The sequence below is a fragment of the Musa acuminata genome, chromosome BXJ3-3 (assembly GCF_036884655.1).
Source record: "Musa acuminata AAA Group cultivar baxijiao chromosome BXJ3-3, Cavendish_Baxijiao_AAA, whole genome shotgun sequence".
In the NCBI taxonomy this organism is placed as follows: domain Eukaryota; kingdom Viridiplantae; phylum Streptophyta; class Magnoliopsida; order Zingiberales; family Musaceae; genus Musa; species Musa acuminata.
Genome location: NC_088351.1, coordinates 30,929,440 through 30,952,024, shown reverse-complemented (window position 1 = coordinate 30,952,024; position 22,585 = coordinate 30,929,440). Strand labels below are relative to the sequence as shown.

General features: G+C 36.1%; 2 protein-coding genes, 2 non-coding genes and 1 pseudogene across 7 annotated transcripts; 1 reads left to right on the top strand and 4 right to left on the bottom strand.

Moving 5' to 3' along the window:
• The first annotated feature begins 57 nt into the window (after positions 1 to 57).
• LOC103979343 (adenine phosphoribosyltransferase 4-like) lies at positions 58 to 8,486 on the top strand. Of its 2 annotated transcripts, none has more exons than XM_065142091.1 (8): positions 58 to 215; positions 345 to 535; positions 641 to 751; positions 1,424 to 1,516; positions 4,213 to 4,362; positions 5,969 to 6,027; positions 7,179 to 7,247; positions 8,235 to 8,486. In XM_065142091.1, the coding sequence occupies exons 2-7, from the start codon at positions 448 to 450 to the stop codon at positions 7,233 to 7,235; spliced, it is 558 nt and encodes a 185-aa protein (XP_064998163.1). In that variant the 5' UTR covers positions 58 to 215; positions 345 to 447; the 3' UTR covers positions 7,236 to 7,247; positions 8,235 to 8,486. The 2 variants fall into 2 exon arrangements, with proteins under 2 accessions (XP_064998163.1, XP_018679509.1); XM_018823964.2 differs by adding an exon at positions 7,382 to 7,418 and having other exon boundaries at positions 59 to 535.
• A 723-nt stretch (positions 8,487 to 9,209) lies between these two features.
• Positions 9,210 to 9,281, bottom strand: TRNAP-AGG (transfer RNA proline (anticodon AGG)). Its single transcript has one exon. It is a non-coding gene; the product is annotated as a tRNA-Pro (tRNA).
• A 139-nt stretch (positions 9,282 to 9,420) lies between these two features.
• Positions 9,421 to 9,492, bottom strand: TRNAP-AGG (transfer RNA proline (anticodon AGG)). Its single transcript has one exon. It is a non-coding gene; the product is annotated as a tRNA-Pro (tRNA).
• A 278-nt stretch (positions 9,493 to 9,770) lies between these two features.
• Positions 9,771 to 10,958, bottom strand: LOC135632522 (D-3-phosphoglycerate dehydrogenase 1, chloroplastic-like; annotated as a pseudogene).
• Positions 10,959 to 14,931: 3,973 nt separating this feature from the next.
• LOC135633333 (serine/threonine-protein kinase PBL35-like) lies at positions 14,932 to 21,956 on the bottom strand. Of its 3 annotated transcripts, none has more exons than XM_065142681.1 (7): positions 21,432 to 21,956; positions 18,059 to 18,241; positions 17,850 to 17,985; positions 16,792 to 16,925; positions 16,587 to 16,710; positions 15,419 to 15,769; positions 14,932 to 15,331 (listed from the first exon to the last, which is right to left on the bottom strand). In XM_065142681.1, exons 1-7 carry the CDS (start codon positions 21,438 to 21,440, stop codon positions 15,315 to 15,317), a joined length of 954 nt encoding a protein of 317 aa, XP_064998753.1. In that variant the 5' UTR covers positions 21,441 to 21,956; the 3' UTR covers positions 14,932 to 15,314. The 3 variants fall into 3 exon arrangements, with proteins under 3 accessions (XP_064998753.1, XP_064998751.1, XP_064998752.1); XM_065142679.1 differs by having other exon boundaries at positions 18,059 to 18,378; positions 21,432 to 21,955; XM_065142680.1 differs by having other exon boundaries at positions 18,059 to 18,413; positions 21,432 to 21,570.
• Positions 21,957 to 22,585: the final 629 nt, after the last annotated feature.

Sequence of the window (22,585 nt, the reverse complement as noted above, 5' to 3'; positions counted from 1 at the left end):
TCGGTCGTGCCCGCGTTGGCCCAAATCCTCTGAATCCCAAAAAGCCGATTCGCATCTCCTCCCACTTCATTCTTTTGCTTTCTTTTCCGCTCCATCCCTCTTCGATCTCTCCCAAGTCCCGAAGAAGAAGCAGAGACGAGTTCGGGAACTGCATAAAGGTCGAAGGAGAGAGAGAGGGAGACGACAAAGTTGGGTGCGACAGCGGTCAGTGGGCGGTATAACTCCTGTCTCTCCGCATTCGTAATTATTGCCGAAAACAACCTCAAAGCTGCGACGGCAGGCAGTCAGTGGACGACAGTGGCAGCAGTAACCCCTCCCACGTTCCTATTTATTGCCTACTACAGCCTCGAGGCCTGGTATCGGCAGCAGCTGCACTCGCGCGGGTGGAGATCGAAGGTGGGAAAACAAAGGTAGGCCGAGGAAGGAGGAGGCGAGAAAGAGGTCATCATGGTGGAGGAGGAGAACGGAGGAGTAGACCCGCGGTTGCAGGCCATCAAGGCTGCCATCCGTGTGGTTCCCCACTTCCCCAAGCCAGGTTCTTCTTCTTGCTTTTCTTTGCTTCTGTCTTTTCTCTGTTTGGTTTCGGTTTCGTGTGTTCTGTTTTCCCCTTTTGGCCAATGCTTGTGGTTGATCGAAGCAGGGATCATGTTCAATGATATCACGACCTTGCTGCTGCGGCCCAAGGTGTTCAAGGATGCCGTGGAGATCTTCGTTGATCGCTACAGGGACATGAACATCTCCGCAGTTGCTGGTATGTAATTAGTGTGTTCTGTTTCTCCCTATACCTTTTTGTTTGTTTTGGTTAAATGATCTGGTGTCTGGATTTCGGAGTCGATATAATCTTTTAATAGCTACGTTTGGTAGGTTTGCTGTTGAATTCTTGATTCATTTACGAACAAATATTATAATTTTGCTTTGATTGGAATGACATTTTTTGTTTGGATAATGCTTGCAAACTGGTGAGGTAAAACCTTGTTTCCTAACTGCTGAGCACACCTAGAGACTGCATGTTGTGGATGCAATCTGGCCAGTGCTTGTACTGACTAGTTATACTGCCATGAGAGATGTGGAGTTTGAAGTTCATGTTGGGAGTTCGAACCAGGTATATATATATATATATATATATATATATATATATATATATATACCTGAGTTTGAAGCTCAAATTTCTTAAAATCAAAGTAAGATTTGAAAGTGAGATCGAGATAGATTGAGTGAGTTTGGGAAGTTAGAGTGATGGAATTTTAAATAATTTCTTCATCCAATATATCATGAAATGTTAATTCTATACATTTTCTGGTATTTTTAGCTGGATGTTACTTTCTTCAATCTTGCATGTCTGATTAAGATTTGTGGATATGATTTTTTTTCTTTTGTTGGTAATAGTTTTGACCAAAATTATTAAGTCAGTCTCTTTTATTAGGAGTTGAAGCTAGAGGATTCATATTTGGCACCCCACTTGCTTTAGCGCTTGGCGCAAAGTTTGTACCATTGCGTAAACCTAAGAAGTTGCCAGGTACTTCTTGTTACTCTGCTCTCTTTCTCTGCATGATCTGACTTAACCATCTCACTTGTGAATTAACTGCTTCTGGTGGATCTTATTTTACACGAAAGGGCAGTTTTCACAGCTAAAGAATACCTCTTATTGTTACAATGTCCATGATTTCCTACATTCTTCACAGTGAACAAGATTCCATTTTGGATATCCTATCCCCATGAATTGTTGTGACTTTGACTTCAAGTCATGAATAATTTGTCGAATAACATTATGAGCAGGATTTTGGACTATATTAGTTTTTATCAAACAGTTGGCAGGATATGCCCACTTAGGATTCTAACTTTTTTTTATAGAAATTTTAGCATGCTGAATTTTTTTTTGTTTAACATACTTGCTTGCATCTGAACTGTCAATATAGCAACCTAGCCATTCAGGCAAAAAATACTTCAGGTTGAGGAAGAAATGCAACTGAGAGTATGGAAATGAACTACATGGGACTTAGCACAAATCCCCAACCAACAGAATGGAGCATATGATCTATTGTATTAATTATGAATAAACCTAGTTTAATTTGCTTCAAAATTTTAATTGAAACAAGTCACAGGTCCCTAATTCATTTGCAAAAAAGCCATTTTCATTAATTAAGCTATATATATACACACACATAAAAGAATTGGGTTTAAGATAATAGAAAGAAGAATTCGATTAAGCATTCTAGAAAGATGATAACTGTTCTGAGGCACCAACAAGCCTAGTTGATAGTCCAATACTTCATTTGGTGAGTGAGGAAAAATGATTAGTCTTATGGTAATCTTATCTGCGCATCTTTTCATCACAAATAGGTAATCACCATGTTAGATTACATATACTTGAAAGATGATGATAATTTAATCATAAAAAATAGATAATAGTCAAATAATTTGCGTAATAACTGATGATTAAGTCACTAATCCTGAAATCATCTATTCATTTTTGTCATCAGTAGTAGGTGAACATCTATTAAAAGAAAATATGCTGAAAGTGTCAATTATAGGTTTAATTTCTTAAATTCTAGATATCTCAAAGTTTTTAAGATTATCTAATAAATGGATGCATAGTTTAATTGTTAGTTACATGCATAGTTTGCAAGATTTCTATCGTGATTGAGGGCGATAGGATCAATGAGTTTTGTCAAAATTAACATCATCCAACAATATAATTTTAAATTTAACCTTTTTTACAAGATCATAAAGGTAACAAAACACTAGAAAAAATATAATCTGAAATTTAAAAAGTAGGAAGTGTCATTTGTTAAAAGATTCTTTTAATTTCTTATTTATATAACATCTAATGTTTTAACAAAAACCATAAATGTAAATTGTTAATGGAATGTGAAACAAAAGATTGCAACTCTAAAATAATAAATATAATTTGTTGAAATATAATTATGATATCTTTATTAGTAAATAAATATTAACAATACCACACAAATTTATAGGTAGTAAACGATTGTTATATATTAATTGTTCGAGCCTGTCACTCTCTTCTTTCACTTGAAGGGAACTTTGCTCTCTCAATGAAGATTAGTTCCCACAATAAAGGCATCCTTTGCACTAAGGAAGAAGGTATTGTCCAAGAGAACAATCAAAGGAAAAAAGAGGAAGAAAATATAGAGAGAGAAGGCAGAAGAGGAGAATAAAGAAAGAGAAGAGATAGAAACTTTAGCGATAATATTATTGATATCTTATGTTGGGTTTGCTTTAAGGGCTCGTGATACCTTTGTTTATAGACTCTTAATCTACCCTCTCTTATTTCTAGGTAGGATTATATAGAGGTTTATAATCATAGAAGTTGGATGTTTAAAAGTTAATCTTGTATTTTTCTCAAATTCCCTATTGTAGGATTTTTGAATTCTTAGCATATAAGATTAACTAGATAAATATTTAGCAGCTAAATATTTACTGAAAAATTTTGACATCGATTTATTCTAAATAGGATTCTAGAAACTTTCTAGACAATAATATTTATACTAAGTAGGACTTGAACACCACTACCAAAGGAGCTCAACCCTCTTGAGAGTAAAATTAACCCTATGTTAGTTTTAACTAAAGTTTGGTTTCATTTGTTTCCTTCTAACTCAATTTGGATGTTTTTTAAATGTTTCCCATTTAGGAAGAAGGTCATCCTGCATTTTCAATTTAATCAGGATTGGGCCTCGTTGCCATGTCATGTAGGTTCCGATTGCCATTAAATCAGTAGCATAACTATGTAGTGTGATGATAAGGATCATCATGTCATCGGAAGGCATTTGCCCAGATGATGGATGCTGATTAGACATTGGGATTCATTGGTGTATAGGACCAACAAAAAAATCATTTGTGTATGGGATTCATTTGGCCCATCTTATGTGGAGTCTTCTGGCCTGTGAAAGGTTAACCTTTGAGCTAATAAATGAAATAGATTGAAATTTGCATGCTAACAAAAAGACTGACAACTTTTTCATCTACAACATTGAAGTTAACCATGAGAACTATTATGGCCTTGATGCTTCTCACAATATGTCATTTTATATATTTATTTATGTTTTTTCTATATTAATATATTATCTATAATCTATTGGCATCTTCTTATCTAAAAGACTGCATCAAAAGAGTAACATGTTATATTCATCATGTGCATTTTCACTACCGCAGATCATTAACCGTCTCTAATTTCTTTTTCATGAGAACGTGCAGGTGAGGTTATTTCAGAATCATATGTGTTGGAATATGGCACTGACTCTTTGGAAATGCACCTTGGTTCTGTTAACCGAGGGGAGCGTGTAATTGTTATTGATGATTTGGTTGCTACTGGGGGGACTCTATGTGCTGCAATAAAACTTCTAGGTATGGTTTCTTTAGAACCTTGTGCACACAATGTGTCAAATTACTTGTGCATATCACTTGAATGCATTTAAAAAATGACAGAAAAAAACATAATTTTCCTTATTGATTAAATTTTATTTGTGGCTTCCTTACCGTTGTCACCACCAAATCGCTGGTATGAATCCAATTCTCCTATTGATATTCCATAGGTATTAATTTCATTGTAGTTTACTAAGGTTGGTAGATAAATCAGTTCTTGTTGTATGTAAGCTCTATCAATTTTGTCAATATTTTTCTGGAACTTTGAATTTCTTCACGATGGTCCTGTCATCAAAATTTTCCTCTAGGTATATGTTCTTAAAGCATGTTGGTAATTGTAGTCACTGAAGTTTGAGTCAACTACCAAAGCGACACTCAGAAACTTGTTTTTGTGCTTTACAGCACCACATGGTGAGAGTTTTACAGCTATTAGAGCTTTGATGGTTACAGGATTTGATGTGCTAATTTGAGTGCAAAAGTGAATATTGTAGCAAATTAAGAAACTTCATCCCATCCTGTGCAACTTAAGGAAGTTCTTCATTCCTCTTTTTCTAGTCTGAGACACCCTTATTTTCTATATGTTCATGTTTAATATTTTGACAACATGTCTTGCATCTAATAATGGAAATTGCTGCATATTCTGTCACATAGGATTGGCAAACTGAACTAGTGACCAAGTGAATTTAACTATAGCCACCAAATCCTGTGGCAGGAACTTCAATGTGAAAAGAATAGCTTGCAGAATTTTGTAATTCTTTTGGTTTTGAGGATGACATAGCAATAAGAACTGTTGTATTCTCATTCTTCAGTGCAAAAGCCATGAATTTAATGTTAAATAGAAAATTTTAGAGTTATTAAAGAAATAAGACGAACCTAGGAAAAAAAACAACCCAACTAGATAATTATGGCAAAATTTTCTTATAAGACGTGCAAACCAAGTGCTAAAGTGCTCACTAGGTTGATGTGGCTCTTGTGCGACAGGTAAATCAAGTGCTAAAGTTCTCACTAGGTTGATGTGGCTCCTGTGCCTTTGCTTTAGGATATTTAATGACAAAAGTAGTCGTTACATGTGCACAACTTCAATAATAGACTCGATAGTCAAGGTGATTAGGACCATATGTTCTTGCTAATTTATAAATTTTTTTGTTATTTCTCTTCTTCAGAATGACAACTTCAGGTTTTTCATTTTTTTGACAACTTCAAGTTAAATATAATAATTGGCTTCTCAAAGTTTTTCTGCTTTATACAGGATACGTTTATTTTTGAAAAAAATACTTTGTGGTAGATCTCCGAAGAGTTTGACTGTACTGTGAAAGTCATGGATACTAGAGAAAAATTAGGGTCGTTGGAGATGGAATAGTAGGAAAGAAGTTGGAGTCAATCCTTTTTATCAAGGATAAGGATTAAGTTATTGTGTGGAGCAAAAATGTTATTATTGATGTTTATTGTTTGCTGCAAATGGTTCTTTTCCTGTGGAACTTTTCTCAGGTTAACTGTTATGCATGTGGTTGTCAATGTCTTTCCTTTCATTACTCACTGGTATAGACTAATCACATTCTTATGTGCTTGTAACAATTTGCATTTCTAGAACGTGTTGGAGCTGATGTGATTGAATGCGCATGTCTGATTGGGTTACCAAAATTTAAGGTACACTCTCCATATGATATGTTGCATGTTACTCTAGATCCTTCTTTCTATGCAAGTCATTAAGAGGTAAACTAGGAAGTAAACCTAAGATTGTATATTTATTTTGGTTGTTCTCAGTTCTTGTTTCCAATTTACATATATTATTGGTGAAATTTGTGAGTTTTACTCCTGTGCCTAACTTGGTTCCTGGAACTTAATGTATTAAAATTTTTATAAAGTTGAACCATCTAAATGTGATAATCATTTGATCTTGTTTACTAAAATTAACTCAAGAAATAACCATTTTGCCAAATATTAGTGTCAGGGAAAGTATGCTTCTTGAAATTGTTAAGTGATTTACTCATTTTCTTATGGTTTGCACAGTTATCTAATCCCAGTAAACGTGGTCTAATCTTGATGTTCTGCTTTCTGTTCATTATAGACTGTTCTATTCACATCCAACCCTTTAGAAAAAAACAAAATTTTAATCTAGATTTTGGGTTTGTCAATCTGGACCATCGAGGGTTGCATACTGTTGGTAGTTTCTCTCATTATCATTGTCTTTTCCATCATACAGGCTCGGTCATGGGAAACAAATAAATATGAATGATTCTAATGTAATAATTTTGTCTATAAACTGTCAACTAGACAATAAACCTATAAAGCTGGTTTCAGTTTCCTAGTCAAGGAAATTTGGTAAAACAAAACCTAAAACAATTTTACTTATTGGTTTTAATTTTATGCATGCAAACATTGAGAACATTTTATTATTTTCTAGGTTTGAACTAGTGCCTAAAACAAGGAACAACTGCCAAGTTCTGGTATAAAGAAGTAAAAAACAAGCTCTTGTAGACACAAAGAAAGCAAAAGGCCAATGAAATATGGCACTGTCTGTCACCTTTGACTTTATGCTTTAAATGTTGTGCTTCTAGTATTGCCACATTTTACTTGGTGCTCATTGGGCAAAGAAGATTGCCTGTTGTAGAAATGTTGGTTCATCTATCCACTTTGATCATTTCACATGGATATATTATTTGTTTTTTTCTTAATAAAGCAAAAGAGGGATTGCATCATCTTCATAATATTCTTGCTGTAGGAAATTTTTCTGGGACTAATTTTTCTAGTTTCTTATATGTTTGAGTTGCTTTCTTAACTATTCCACTTACTTTAAGGGTGGTTGCTGGCTACATGGTAAACCGGTGTATGTAGTTGTTGATTGCCGACAATAAAATGCCATCCAGGTTTGCTACATTTTCTATGTTGGCCTTTGATTATACCTTCACTTTTATCTGAAGTTTCAATTAATATGGATGTTTTTATGTCTATCAACATTCTATCTAGTATCTACTATTATTTGATTTTTTTGCCATTATAGATTTCAAGACAGAGGGCATGCGGGCCTTGGTTCAATGGTTAGGTTGTTTCTTTACAAATTGGAGATCAATGTTTGTGATGGAAATAGCATCTTTAAATACTATATATAGAGTTAAGGCTGCCTTTATCGACCCACCCTGTATCTTCTATTAGGAAGAGCCTCGTGAATTGGGTTTGCCCCCTTTCGATTGTAAAAGATAGCCCAGACATGCTCACAAGCTTGTATTTGGTTGATATTTAAACATCTGATTGTTTAAGTTGATTAACTCTGTCCTCTTAGTCTTTAAACTAGACAGGAACTTCCAACAAATTTGATATTAACCAACATCACCAATCATATTGATTCATATCCATGATCAGCTGGATATAGAGATATATGTGCAAAAACACAAAAATACGGTAATTTAGATGGATTCTATCCTGTCTTATGGAATATTCTGCAAGCATCAATACTTATAAATCATGGACATATATAAGTTTATGTAAATATCTGCATACGAGTCCTGATACTCGGTCACTGATTGACATTGTGGTAGAGTTGTTTATATTTAGATGTTTTGTGAATATCAATCGTTATAAAATTTATGCTTCTCACTGGGCAAAATTTTTTTGGCATAATGATGAAGGCAATGATTCAAGAAGGTTTTAAAACATTGCACGATACTTTGTTCCTAAAATTTAAGAAACTAACATAGGAAAATTATGTTATGTGATTTCATATCCGCCTACGCATTCTAGCATTCAGGGAAGCGAACTTTTCCTGTATCATCGCCGATATACCGATTTCTTTGTTTTTCTTCACTTTGTATCTGTTTAAAATTTTCTAATACTTTTTTCTGTTTGTGTTGTTTCAGGAAGATGTCAGTCGGGAGACATTTACATACAAGCTTGTAATCCAAGGCTGCAAGGGAGATAAAATCATTACAGGCAAGCAGCCGAAGTTTGATGGAGCATGGTAAGACTAGTTGTAGGTCGCTTTCTAGATTCAGTAGTCGGATTCTCTGTGAACACTGTAGAGTTCAGTTAAAGAAATGAGATTGAATACGGGCATGTTCCGTTTCAATTGCTACCGTCTTTTTCAGTCAAAGAAATTGGATTTACATACACCTGCACGCATGGATCATTAAAATTTTGAAATAAACATACATACGACGACGACGATACCACATGCAAAAAATCTCTTGAATAACCAGCTTATATTCAGTTGGGTCGAGGAAAAGTTCTTGTCGAGTGAATTATTTACCGGGTCTAATGTCCTTGCTGATAGATTTGTATCAGAACTGTGCCATTACATGAACTGAGATTTGAGTTTAAGTTATGACCCTAAGGTGCTTCATTGCATTTAGAGATGCTTATTCTGAATAAATGGCTTTGAATTAAGACCAGAAAATTATCGGCTTTTCCCGTGATTTTGGATTGCTTCAATTGTAAATCTTGACAGAGTATTTAAGCAGTAAATGTTATGTAGCATATACGGATCTCTGAAACTTCATATCTGGAATCAGAAATTGAGTTTGCTCGTAACTCATCAGTAAAAGTATGTAGAACAGGAGGAATCAAGTTCTATGAACCAACCCCCACACCAATGAGTGAGAGGGAACAGACGCCGTATGCTTCGAGAACCTCAAATGTCATTGACATCGCCACATCCCAACCTCCTCTCGTCTCTGCCAGTCTCCTATTTATTCGATGGGAACGAATCTTTAAGCATATGATTGCATTCCATTCCAAAGAAATTATTTTAATTATTACATGAAAAGCAGGAATAGTGATGAAATGAAATATAGTGTGTTTTTGTTCTAAAAAATTTAAAACAAATATGTATAAATGGGGCATTCCGAGAATTGAACTCGGGACCTCTCGCACCCTAAGCGAGAATCATACCACTAGACCAAATGCCCGCTTGTGTACAATTCTTTTAAGCATATGATCACATTCCATTCCAAAGAAATTAATTTAATTATTACATGAAAAGCAGGAATAGTGATGAAATGAAATATAATTTTTGTTCTAAAAAATTTAAAACAAATATTTATAAATGGGGCATTCCGAGAATTGAACTCGGGACCTCTCGCACCCTAAGCGAGAATCATACCACTAGACCAAATGCCCGCTTGTTGACAATTGTCTATAGTAATATTTATATATATTTTAATACTATTCTGTTCATGATTCGCAGATTTATGTTTGTGAATATGGTATTTTTCGAGGCACTCAATTCAATGGATTAGATGTGAGTCGAGCATATTTATATAAACCTGAAATCTAATCTTTATCTAATTTTCGAGTCCTGATTGGCAGTGTAGGAAAAAAAAGACTAGAAATCTGAGCACCAAAAGCCATAAACACACGATGTTAAGTCTCACACAATAACAGATCGAGCAAGCAGCTACAAAGTAACCCCTCTTAAAGATTCTTGAAAACCATTTACAGAATGCAATCGATTCTCGCAACTCAATAGACTACATTTAGACATTGTTTTGTAGAACACAAAACAATGTTGTAAAGCCTACAATAAAAAAAGAGTATGTTTCACAAGAAAATAGCCTAATGTCTCTAGCAATAATTCAAATTTTGCATCGAGAAACTCGAATTATCAGTGAGTATTCTTTCGGTGCCAGCTGAGACAAAAGTTAAGAGTGGTTCTAAAGTTGCAGATGGGCAAACTCTTCAATGATGAGTACATCACCAATCTTCTTAAGAGTCTCTCTGTTTGGTTCCTCGTCAACTCCGATAACCATGACTGCATGCTGTCGTGGAGCAATCCTCCCAACAGTCGTAGAGCTCACAGTCATGTTTTGCTCAGCCAAGTTGCTCCTAATGGCTCCAATCATCCCTGGCCGATCAACCTGTCTGCACGGAATCAAGCTCCCTTCAAAGCTTACAACCACCCGAAATGATCCGACCTTTGTTAGATGGTAAGTGTCATCTTTTACCCTCCATCCCACTCTTATTTCTCCAATTTCTGGCATGGAAATTGGAAATTAAGACTCCACTTTGGCGACATCAACTTGCACGAACTCCAGATGGTCCGCAGGGGAACCATCCAAGATGATTCTCTTCTGTCATTCGGGGACCTCTTTGTTTTGCTCTGAAATCAGCATATATAAGATTCACAAAAGCACTGGAAATCGGCTCTATCAGACCCTTGGTGATCATAGCATTCATCAACCTTGTATCAAGATTTTCAGGAACTCTAGCGGATGAATATGCCACCTTCAGTGATTTCACACCACTGCCTCATGGCATGAGTTGAACAGCTAGCTGACCAAGTTTTTCTGCCAGCACAACATATCGTGCAAGCTCTATAAGTACCTATACACGAATATATCACGGATCTTCAAAAAAACTACACAAACGAAAGGGACCACAAGCTAGTACAGTTGTTAAATATGGTTTATGGTTCGCATCATAGGAATATTGTAGAGCTGTAGAATATTCCAGAATGGAACTATTTTCTAAAGGACATTTTGTTCAAGTGAATCCAACTGCCTAATGATCAGAAGATCACGAGGATGGATGCACAACATAAAATCAAACCAAGCAATAACAAAAGAAAAAAATGAACGATTAGTCATTCTTAACTTTCAGATGTTATGGCAGCAATTTCCTCTAAAGCATGACTATTGACATCTTATATGCTTCTCGGGAACAATCCAATGGGTGCACAGGTCAAACCAAATGATCTATGTTGCCACTTATCCTGACATGTCAAGAAGGAAAATAAGTGAAAAAATTTATATTAGGTGACGAAGATGAAATCATCAATTAAAAAAAAGGATAAGTGGAGAAATGATGTTACTTGAGGTCTATAACAGCTAAACCAGGGTTTTTTGGCTTTGCATCATCATGGCTAGTGCCACCAAAATGGCACAAGAAAGCACCATATCTTGTGGATGTATTGCCAGCAACTGAATCCAAAAATAAAAGAAAAAATAATAAAAACTGACAATCCAGCAGCAAAAAATTGTAGAACGTACTCGGTATGCAACCACCACCTCCCAGGAATCTTTTCTCTCCCCCAGCCACCTCTCCAATGTCGAGAAGTGGCAGCATGGTCTCAATGAAGCACCGGTAGACATGCTGGCATCATCAATGAGGAAACATGGAATGTGTAGTGGTGCATCATTCATTCCCCCACTCCCTATGCCCTCAGATGATCCCAATCCAACTCGACCATCCATGTCAGAATTGGTCAAACTATGCTAAGATATGAAAGCTGAAGTTGGAAACCATAATGCCATCCCCAGATGAATTGATATCAATCAGGTTTACACGCAAGAGGAAGTCAAACTATGCTAAGATATGAAAGCTGAAGTTGGAAACCATAATGCCATCCCCAGATGAATTGATATCAATCAGGTTTACACGCAAGAGGAAGCAAGTTGAATCGAAGGCTTTATATCATGACCCGAGCCTGATGGGCTAACTAGCCTATCAACTTCGTTTGGTCTAAACCACTGACCAAAATGCTTAAACTGAAGTTGATAGTAGTACACTCATCAGACCCTTATAAGTCAATCTTAATCCTGCCCACTTTCGATGTGGGACTAATCAGGGGTGTTACAATCACCCCCACTTAAAGGCCCTAGCATAGTGCATGTGAGGCGTAACCCAGTGGTGGCTCCACGCCGTGACGAGTCCTCTGACTCCGTCTACGGATAGCCCTTTCCTATTCAAGCCCCCTCACCATGCCCAAATGCCCAAATGCTAGGTCGGCTCTGATATCAAATATCATGACCCGAGCTTGATGGGCTAACTAGCCTATCAACGTCGTTTGGTCTAAACCACTGACCAAAATGCTTAAGTTGAAGTTGATAGTAATACACTCATCAGACCCTTATAAGTCAATCTTAATCCTGCCCACTTTCGATGTGGGACTAATAAGGGGTGTTACACTTTAAATTAAAGAGAAGCCAAAAGCGCCATGATCCTCGATCAATCTTGGTTATGTAAGGAGAAGTTATTTCGATCAGTGTACTTTGGAGTGGTATTTGTAGTGGAAAAGGAGGAATTTCCAAGTCACCTACTGCGTCATATGTTACTCGACATTTCGGTGAACACGTAATCTGCTGAAAAACTGGTTCTTTTTCCGCTCTTCTCTCCGAACGAATTGGACAAAGCGATCAGTTCATAACCGCCGTTAGCGCCTTTCTCTTAAACTTCTGATTGGAGCAACGAAACGATCTAGTGCTTAAAGAAAGTGCCTTACCAAATCGGAACCCCACGTTCGCGGCTCACGATCGAAGAACTCTGAAACCCTTGATTAAACCCCCCCTTATCAGCATTTGAAGACGGCAGCTTGAGAAGCTCTTACAAGAAAGGAAATCGAAGTCTTCTCTTGTGATCAAGATATCGGAAGCCCCTTCGCCATCTCTCCTCCGCTTGGGGTGCATCGATCCTTTCAAGATTTCTAGACTTCTTTCCTACACTCAAAGCGTAGTCCTTTAAACTTCTTTCAGCGACTACTATTATATTCTATACATCTTTATTGGCTTACATCCTCCAATTGATGCTATTTAGAAAATGGAACCCTATTAGTTGACCATAACATAAAAATTTCTAATATTTCTAACATAAAAATGGAATCAGTGGCATTTAAAATTGAGAAATCCACCCAATAAGACCCCTCCCTTTATTCGAAATATGTATAAAAAAATGGGAACAAAATAGATGAATAGGCAAAAAAAAGTGAATGGAAAGGAAAAAATAAACATGAATTCAACTCTCACTTAAAAAAGGGTAGGGATTCCCTTCTTGATGTTCTCATTTTTCAGTTTTCGAAGGAGTTTTTTTATATTTAGAGTATTTTTCTTATTATTCACAACTTCTTTATTATTCAAAACCTCTTAAAAATTTAATAAAATAATATATTATTATTTACAATCCTTGTAATTCTATTTTTATTCTTTTTTTTTCTTTTCCATAGCTCTTGCTTGTGCATAGTACTGCTATCGACTCTCTCCACCACCGTTCGCGTGTTCTACTAGACATATTTTTTTTGGGTTAATATATATAATTGACATAAAAGATGATGATGTCTTCTAAACTATTATAGAATGTATATAACATTAAAAATATTAAATCATTATTACAAATGTCAAAAACTATTTTTCTCATCTCCTCGTCTTTGATCTTTAATTTGTTCGATTTTGTTATTTTATTTTATTTTTTCATTTTATATCACCTCCATTAATTAAGAGGAGGAGAAAAAGAAGAAAAAAGAAAAGAAAAGAGGGCCATAGATAAGGAGTGAAAAGATTTTATTGAAGTTAGATTATAAATTAGGGATATATATGTCTATTTAAAAAGAGATAACTTAGGAATATTCAAAATGGATAAGATAGAGTTGTACATGAAAAAAAAAATTACAAATAATAATCTTCTTTTCCAATTTAGTGTCTATATTCTTTTAATGTCCTAAATGCCCTTGAACGAAAGCAATCACAATAATACAAAAGTGATAGGATCAAAGTGATGGGACCTTACAAAGGGGTGGAGGTGGCAATAACCATTGTGGGCAAAAATAACAAGGTTGAAGTGATAAGGTCAAAGTAATATGACGAAAGTAAATAATCTCATGGAAGGAAAGGAGACGATCATGATGAGGCGATAGTGATAACATCTATGTAGTGGGATCTTATAGAGAGGTGGAGGTGGCGACAACGGCAAAAGTAGTAAGGTCGAAGTGATAATATCAAAATAATACGATGAAAGTAGAAAGATCTCATGAAGAGAAAGATCTTATGGAGGGGAAAGAGACGACCATGATAAGACAAAAGTGATAATATTTATGTAGTATGACCGACAGCCAAGTGATGATAAGAGGCATTTAGAATATTAGAGAAAAATGATATCACCAAATGGAAAAAGAAAAAAAATGAAAGCATCATCCAAACAAAAAAGAGGAGCCTTTTTTAGGAAATTATCCTTTAAACTCTTTAGAAAGATTAAATAAGGGTTTATGAATTTGGTGTAATAACTATGAATGTTGGGCTGTAAACCACATATAAAAACCTAAATTGAATATTATCTTTTATAAAATTACTATCTTAATATTTTAGAATAGATAAAAACACCAAAAGGGAGTGATAAATTTATTAACCGTCATTGCATATTTAAATCCTAACCAATTTGAGAGTAACAAATTATAGTATAACTAAGTCTGTATGATGATGGTTTCACAAGCTCTCATACATCTCTGTCTTGAAATATGCATGATTAGTTGTGTGGATCTTATTCAGTGGGAAGATTTGATTGAAACACACTAATTACACATTGCAATCACCAATCTTGGCTATGATTAGCCCAATCAAGCTCTCATACATCTCTTTCTCTTTCTTTTTCAGCCAATTGTTTTCTTTAATCTCTGCCATTATCTCATTGGTAACATCTCATCAAACAACAAAACAGCATTGCATTTATATTGAGAGTTACAAGATGTTGAACCTCAATTAGTAGTCTATGCATTGATCTACCAGAGTAACTTTTATGTCATCACTCAATGTAAACTAGATCAAACATCACCTCACCTGCGCGACGAGACAATGATAAACCAGATGAGCATCACTTTCATCCACAAAACATAGAATCAAACTCAAGCAGATCCAAGTAATGTCAAACATAGGACCATGAACACATAGCAACAGTGATAAAGCTTGAACCTTCCTAATTTACAGAGCCATCTGATAGTTTCAATACAACATGTTTCTTCCAGCAAATGAATGTGAACCATTCCACCGTGTGCACTTCATCTGCTGCGGCTTGTCAAGTAATCATCTAGAAACATTCATGGTCAATCTTGTAAACATGAGTTAGTAATCAATATCTAAGTTTTCAGGTAGACTCGGTGCTCAGTTCCCACAAACATTATTTGGTTGAAGAAATGCAATCAGAAGATATCCTGCCTTCAAATGTTACAGTGAAAACAATCATCAACGATGATGCTTACCTGTGTCCAACAAAAATTTGTTAGTTGCCTGGTTTGGAAGACAGGAAGAGAACCTATATTAACCATCTTTGTACTTATTTTGCTTACCTCGTGATGTACGAGAGCGAACATACAATGCAGCCATGTCTTTGAGGTCTTGAAGTGGCATGAGATCCTTAACAACTTCATCCATAGAAGGGCGAGATTTGGAATCCCTGCTGAGACAGTAGTAAGCTAACTTAGCAATCTTCTGCACTCCTTTAATTGAGTAGTTGAACTCCAATCGAGGATCTACAATCTGGTAAAGCCTTTGCTTATCTCCTAAAATATATGTCTTGGCCCATGCCACTAGATTTTGCTCCCCACTAGGCCGATTCTTGTCCATGGATCTTCGACCAGTTAAAATCTCAAGCAACACAACACCAAAACTGTAGACATCACTCTTTGACGTTAAGTGCCCTGTGTTCCATTTAGATGACATTCACTTTAATCATACTTCTTCCACTCAACAAATGCAAAAGAGTAAAAGACTATTAAACTATCAACTTCCACTCAACATGGAGAAGCTTTCTTTTTCATAGTGGCATTGCTCCCTGAATGACCTTAAGTATGACAAACCAGAATTTAGTAAGAAAGGATTCTCAATCCCCAAGAGATGTATATGAAATGGTTATAGAGCAGATGAGAAGTCAGATTTTGGTTTAAGCAGCCATCATGAAGTCAGCTGTGCATTGGAAGTGTCATCACTAGACTCCATTAATCATGCAGTATCAAATTAAAACTATTTACTTTTCTATTATCATACATATACAATAAATTATTTCAATATCATAAGTTTCTAGTGGAATTTGTATATATGTATACATGTACGTATATGTATATATATATATATGTGTGTGTGTGTGTGTGTGCGCGCGCGCGCATGTGTGTGTATGTATATATGTATGTATATGTATATATATGTATATGTATATGTGTATATATATAAGTATATATATATATTATATTATATATGTAAAGAAAATATTAAGAAACAATTTTTTATGTTATAAGTTTCTAAATCTTGTTATTCTTTTGATAATCATAATGATCCATTGCCAAAACATGTGGATGTTCCTCAACATCCTGGCTATTCATTGAACCTAGATGCATATGAATAATTGCGTCTTCATATGCATTATTCAGATTGAGATAGAAATTTACATAGAAATCCCTACAATTATGTATCAAGCTTCTTAATCACCATACTGTAGAGACTATATATTCCATAGCATACCTGTCATCACATATTCTGGTGCGGCATAACCATATGTACCAACAACACGGGTGGAAACGTGTGTCTTATCTCCCTGAGGCCCAGCTTTTGCAAGCCCAAAATCTGACAGCTTGGCATTGTACTCCTGCAATTAAAAGATCAAGATAAAAAATATCAAGTTGCTTACAAACAATTAACATATCAAAATTATATACAAAGGATTTACCGAATCTAGAAGAATGTTGGACGTCTTAAAATCCCTATAAATAACTGGATCAGCACCTCCGTGGAGGAATGCCAGTCCTTTGGCAGCCCCAAGTGCAATTTTCATCCTGCTGGACCAGGGTAAAGGAAGAGCCCCTGCTAGTCAGAAACAGTATAAAAATAAGGGCTACACAATTTTCGATGACTATGTGCAAATATTTCTTAATGAAATGAGTAATTACAGAAATACAAGAACAAATAATAGATTAGTACATGCCATTTAAGATATATAGATGGAAAAACAGTGAAAAAAGGGAGATCTATTAATAGGTATTTATGTTTCTCAAAAGGTTGCAAATGTGCAGTCAAAGGCAAGACACAACAAACTAGCACAAATAGAAGGAATACAAGGCCAATGCCACAGGAGATGTAAGGGCTGTCAGTCCCAGTGATCGAAAATATAACTACCCCTTCAAACAACTGCAGAGTGCAAAAGCTTGTGAAATGAATGTCTAACTTGCACAGACAGTATAAATACAAAACCAACAAGAGGCAAATAATGAGATGTTCAATGTTGTTCTTATACAGAAGAACTTTGTTGATGAACCATGCCATGAACTTCAGGAAAAATGTAATTGTAAGGAGGAACAAAATGGAAGATGAGCATTTTTTAGAGACTAGATTGATTCTGTGTCCTAAAGATCAACTATAAAGCTTGGAGACAATCTACAGACATGAAATAGTATAGAAAGGAATAAAATGGATTCTGCAGCTAGAAAAGTTGGTTAAATATAATTCTTCCACTTCACATTATTTTGAGACTAGGAAAAATCATTGTAATGTTATCCTGTTAAGCTTATTTTTTGTTCTTTAGGTCATTTTTGGATAAGGCTTAAGTCAAGCAAACTTAGAATTCCATAGAAAAATAACCAACCACATGGACTACAATAATGAATGTGAATTAGCCTATTTTTCTTGTATTCTGATCCTTTCGAAGGTTTTTTATTTTCTTTACTAAATAGCACCAAAATTTGTTACTATGGAGAAATTCAGCAAATTATGGTAATATTATGTACTCACTTCGGAAAAGATGGTTTTCAAGACTTCCTCGGGACATAAATTCATAGACAAGAAGCCTTTGGTCATCTTCAATGCAGTACCCTATGAGCTTAACAAGGTTCGGATGATGCAACTGCCCCAGAAAGTTAATCTCAGCCTGCATCAGATATTTGACCATTCAGCAACAGCTTTTCTAGTTTATTGTATACTCTGGAAAAGAATGTACTTACAACCCATTCCCTGTGACCTTGGAGAGCATCGGGCTTCAGACTCTTGACAGCAACAGTGAGACCTGTACCTGGTTTTGCAGGAGCTGTGCCATTCTCCTCTATCCATCCCTTGAAAACATAACCAAATCCACCTTCCCCAAGAATACTATCAGGCCGGAAGTTTCCAGTAGCAGATTTCAACTCCTGGAAAGCAAACTGAAGTAACTGAAGAGATGTTTTGTCCTTGGATGTTGGATCTAGAGTACTTTCCATTGAGAAAGTAGATTCATGAGAAGCAGCAAGTTCACGGTTGCTAGCATTTAGATATCTGGTCTCAGTTGCTGCATTCGAGAACAACACAATACATTGGAATTTTCTGCTGAAATACATGGTTCATGTTACAAGCACAGATTACAAGATACTGAAATGACAATCATCTCAATCAAAAACTTTAAAGTAGTAAGAAAGTTCAAACCAATAAAACAATGTTGTGCATGCCACTAAAGGAGCAATGCAGAGATATGTAATCCAAATAGTATTAAGATTTATTCTGCAAGTCAACACAGAAAGATCAAAATACTAAACTAGTCCAAATTATTGATCAAGTCCGAGGAAAATCTAAGAAAAGCAATGAAACTCATCTTTTTATTTTGCTTGTGCCAATTTATTTTGTCATGTTCATGCTAACTTTATTTACATTTTGATACTGCTATTGATATGACTACTACCAATTCCCTCTTTTGTTTTTCTATGTCCAATTGCCTTTTCATATTTGTTTATATGCTCTACTACTGCATTTGGAATTCCTTCTCTTCCAGTACTTCTTTTGTCTATCTCAAAGCATATTGGTTGTCAACACAATTTTCCCTTTAACTTCAGTTAATCCCTTTTTAACCTATTTCTCACTCCCTCTCTGTTTTCTTTTGTGCCAAAACTAGCTTCCTCCTGGACCACACAGTTAACCACTGTAAACAAACCAACCAACAGGTAGAAGAAGTGTCAATTAACTAGATCAATCAATTAGGATTTGGTTTGGGAAATATCAAACTGATTATTATGATCAGTTTGTAAAATAGACATGATTCAGTTTCCAAACCATGAACACCCCCAACTATGTGACAACATCACAAAGGCAGTCACAACTTGCAAAATATAAATTCATGTAAAAAACTTTAAGAAACACCAATGAAGAGATATGACCAAACAATTCAACCAGTAAAGGTTCATAATAGAAATATTGATTAACAATGCAAGGTAGACGTAGTAAAATGTCTTAACAATAATGCAAAAGATATACTAGCTTTAAAATATTGGAGTTAATCCACACTACCTCACTCATGATGTCATGACTTCTAGGGGTTGGATAAAGAAACCTGCAAAGAAATTTTCTTTAAGACAAGTGTCAAGGAGGAATGGGATATAATAGGGTTCACGATGTGGTACCACTAAAGTAACAATGCCTAAATGTTTAACAAAGTTTTATTGTCATGACTATGGCTGCCATGCCAGGTGATTCTTCTAATGGAAACATGGGGCATAAATGAGATTATAGAGAGGACAGAAGACCATGTTTCTCCCACTCTTTCTATTGTCCCTGTATGCCATAAGCCATAATCCTGTGGTTTGTGCTCAATTGCTCATTCTATTAAGCCTATATGAGACATTTGGACATTGTACTAACTAAATCCAATACAATTGTTGCATTTGAACCTTGTGCCTCCCTCTCTTTCTCATTGTTTGCTATGATATTATGTTTTTTACTTGTATCATTGACAATAATTAGGGTTTTCCGGCTCAACCATTGAGGATAGTGCAGTTTCAGATTATTAGACTCTAACTCAGATCACTGAGGGTCTGAGGGTCAATATCACGAGTATGATGACTGGCCAAGTACACTCATTTTATTCTTTTATATTTCTATGCTGTATGGATTTGTCTTGAGTTACTGTTATAATCTTATTATCATAGAAGATCATGCACTACGACCATTTCCAAAATGTTTGTTTACATCTTTATTTGAGATCTTATGCTATTTGTTTGGCTCTTGAAGTAAATGACACTACTTGATGGTTGTTGTTTGGGCTTGTATTGTAATTTCAAATGCGGAAGAACATTAACTAAAGCTGCCCAATAAAAAGACGGTGAAAGATTATAGCCTACTAGATTTGTATTGACAGTCAAGTGGATCCAATTTGTAGTAGGTTGCAGATGATTCTGACACAGCATATTGATTGACTTGATAGATTCAGCTTATTGCAAGCTATGATTGCTAACACCAAATGATGGAGTCTTTCTTTGGAAATGCACGTGTACAACATAGATTTGTCAGTATATCTAGGCAAAGTTCAAGTACCAGGCTGGTCCATATTTTGGTACCAAAACATATAGCTAAATGTGGTTAAATACATTTCAATTAATTTTTTTCATCTTTTTTCAATGATATTGGATGGTACAGATTATGTCGTTGTATATTGTTAGTCTCATAAGCTACTGCAACTGATATTAGACCAAGATCTTAAAACCTTGCATCTAGGAAGATGAGATTCCTAGATTAATTTTACAGTGCATATGACTACTGTAATGTCTTGTAAGTGTCAAGCATGAAAATCCAAAGTTGTGCAGCTGGCTAACCCATTAAAAGCTATGATTCCTAGCTGAGGGCACAGTGACATTATTACACAACATGTGATCTATGGGGCACCGTATTTCTTAGTACATTTCATAAATATGCATAGTCATGGACTTTTTTTTAATCAAATCTACTTTTAACAAAATTGGAATATAAGGATAATTCGATAATGATTTCCTTCAAAAGTGAAAGACAACACCTAATTTTTCATTCTTTTACAAGAAATCAGAAAAAAAAACTTACAAAAGCTGCACTCTAATAGTGTGGCTTATTTGCCTACTCTGCAAGCGTCTTCTCCTCATATTTACCCTCAAAAGTAACAAAAGCCTACTGAAGAAGAAGAAGAAGGCTTTCACTAATATTTTCAGAAGACAGAACACTTGAACCGTTCCGCTTCTATCTAGCAGAGACAGTAGCTCAAAAAATAGCAGGACACTAGAACCCGTTGGCGCATTTTAATTCCCAAAATAGGATACATAAACCGCAGCAGCACACGTATTGTTCCCCGAATGATCAATAACAAAACAAGTAAGTGACGATTAACATAAAATTCAAGTTTTTTGGGTGCCTCTTTTGCACACCGGAGTAGTCGCTATGCATCATGGTGATACAAAGACACCCGATTAGCTCAATCGAAGGAGGCTTCAGTTGACCAACCTTCACCTAAGAGCCTCAAAATCTCTCCTTTTTCCAGTAGAAACCATACCGGAGGAATTCGATAGAGCAATCAAGCAACAGAAACCAGAGGGGAAGATAATCAAGCACCTGCATCATAGATCACACTCGTCTTGGGCTGGATCGCATTCGGGGAGGCCCTAGCGGCGGCATCGGACGATCCACAGGCTCCGCTAATCCCACCCACGATCGCCGACCAGCACCCGCAGCTCTTCTCCATCGCCTCCACCCCAGTCCCTCGCCACCAGCTCAGCTACGGAAGGAGAACAAAGGCAGGCGCGATCCCATGTCGAGGAAGAAGAAGAAGAAGAAGAAGAAGAAGAAGAAGAAGAAGAAGAAGAAGGAGGAGGAGGAGTCGAAGAAGGAGAGGGGGAAGGGGAAATGGGAGGGGAATGGAATTGATAGGAAAGGTGAAGTCGTCGTCGGTCGGCACCACCATCATCGCGGTATATGCGAAAAAAGCGGCTTTCCTTTTCCATCGTTTCTTTTCTTCTTTTCCTCTTTTTCTAATGCTTGGGTGGGGAGGTGCTCCATGGAGATTGGTTGATGCCTTCTACAGCTTCTGGTGTTCTGCCTGCCGTCTGCCGCCTTCTCTCCTCTCCCCTCCCCCCCACCCGCCCCCCCCCTCCCTTCGCACGCCCCGCATTCTTTATTCCCCATTTGCGCTGTTGTTGTCGACTGGGCCTCGTCACCTCATCCCACTGAGAGTTTGAGGTCGGTCGGGCCCACCTGTGGACCCACAGGCCCACCTACAACTACACTATAGAAAAAAGGGCGGCCGTGCATCTTTTTATTATATTATGATAAATAAAAAAAGGGATTATTTTAGCCACTCAAATGATATTTATTTATTTCAAAAAAACTTTTTCTTTTTTAGGGATGAAACTTATATTGATAATATTTCCACATATACGCCTTTAATTAGCATATTGAGTTAAAAAAAATATAAAATACAAAAATATCTAAATAAAGATATTATAAAAATTAACATATATATATATATATTTCATTTATTACTAATTGGGAGTGATGATGTGCACAATTCCCATTGCCCTGATCGATGGCTGATGTGATAGTTCAAATATGTGGGGGTGGAATCATGTTATTATAATCATAGGGTTTTCTTTTTTGGTTTGGAAGTGCTCAACAGCTAAAAGCTTGGAATCCAACATATGCTTGTGCAAAAGCTTATTATGTTCTTCCCTTGTTTCTTATGGTCTGTGTTCACAACAGAAGAGTGTGGA

Coding starts and splice junctions, on each gene's coding strand:
- LOC103979343 (XM_065142091.1), top strand. CDS start 448: ATGGTGGAGGAGGAGAACGGAGGAGTAGACCCGCGGTTGCAGGCCATC. Junction 752..1,423: donor GAACATCTCCGCAGTTGCTG/GTATGTAATTAG, acceptor CTCTTTTATTAG/GAGTTGAAGCTAGAGGATTC. Junction 1,517..4,212: donor TAAACCTAAGAAGTTGCCAG/GTACTTCTTGTT, acceptor GAGAACGTGCAG/GTGAGGTTATTTCAGAATCA.
- LOC135633333 (XM_065142679.1), bottom strand. CDS start 21,561: ATGGAGAAGAGCTGCGGGTGCTGGTCGGCGATCGTGGGTGGGATTAGC. Junction 18,379..21,431: donor GAGTGTGATCTATGATGCAG/GTGCTTGATTAT, acceptor TCTCGAATGCAG/CAACTGAGACCAGATATCTA. Junction 16,926..17,849: donor TGAAAACCATCTTTTCCGAA/GTGAGTACATAA, acceptor TCTGACTAGCAG/GGGCTCTTCCTTTACCCTGG.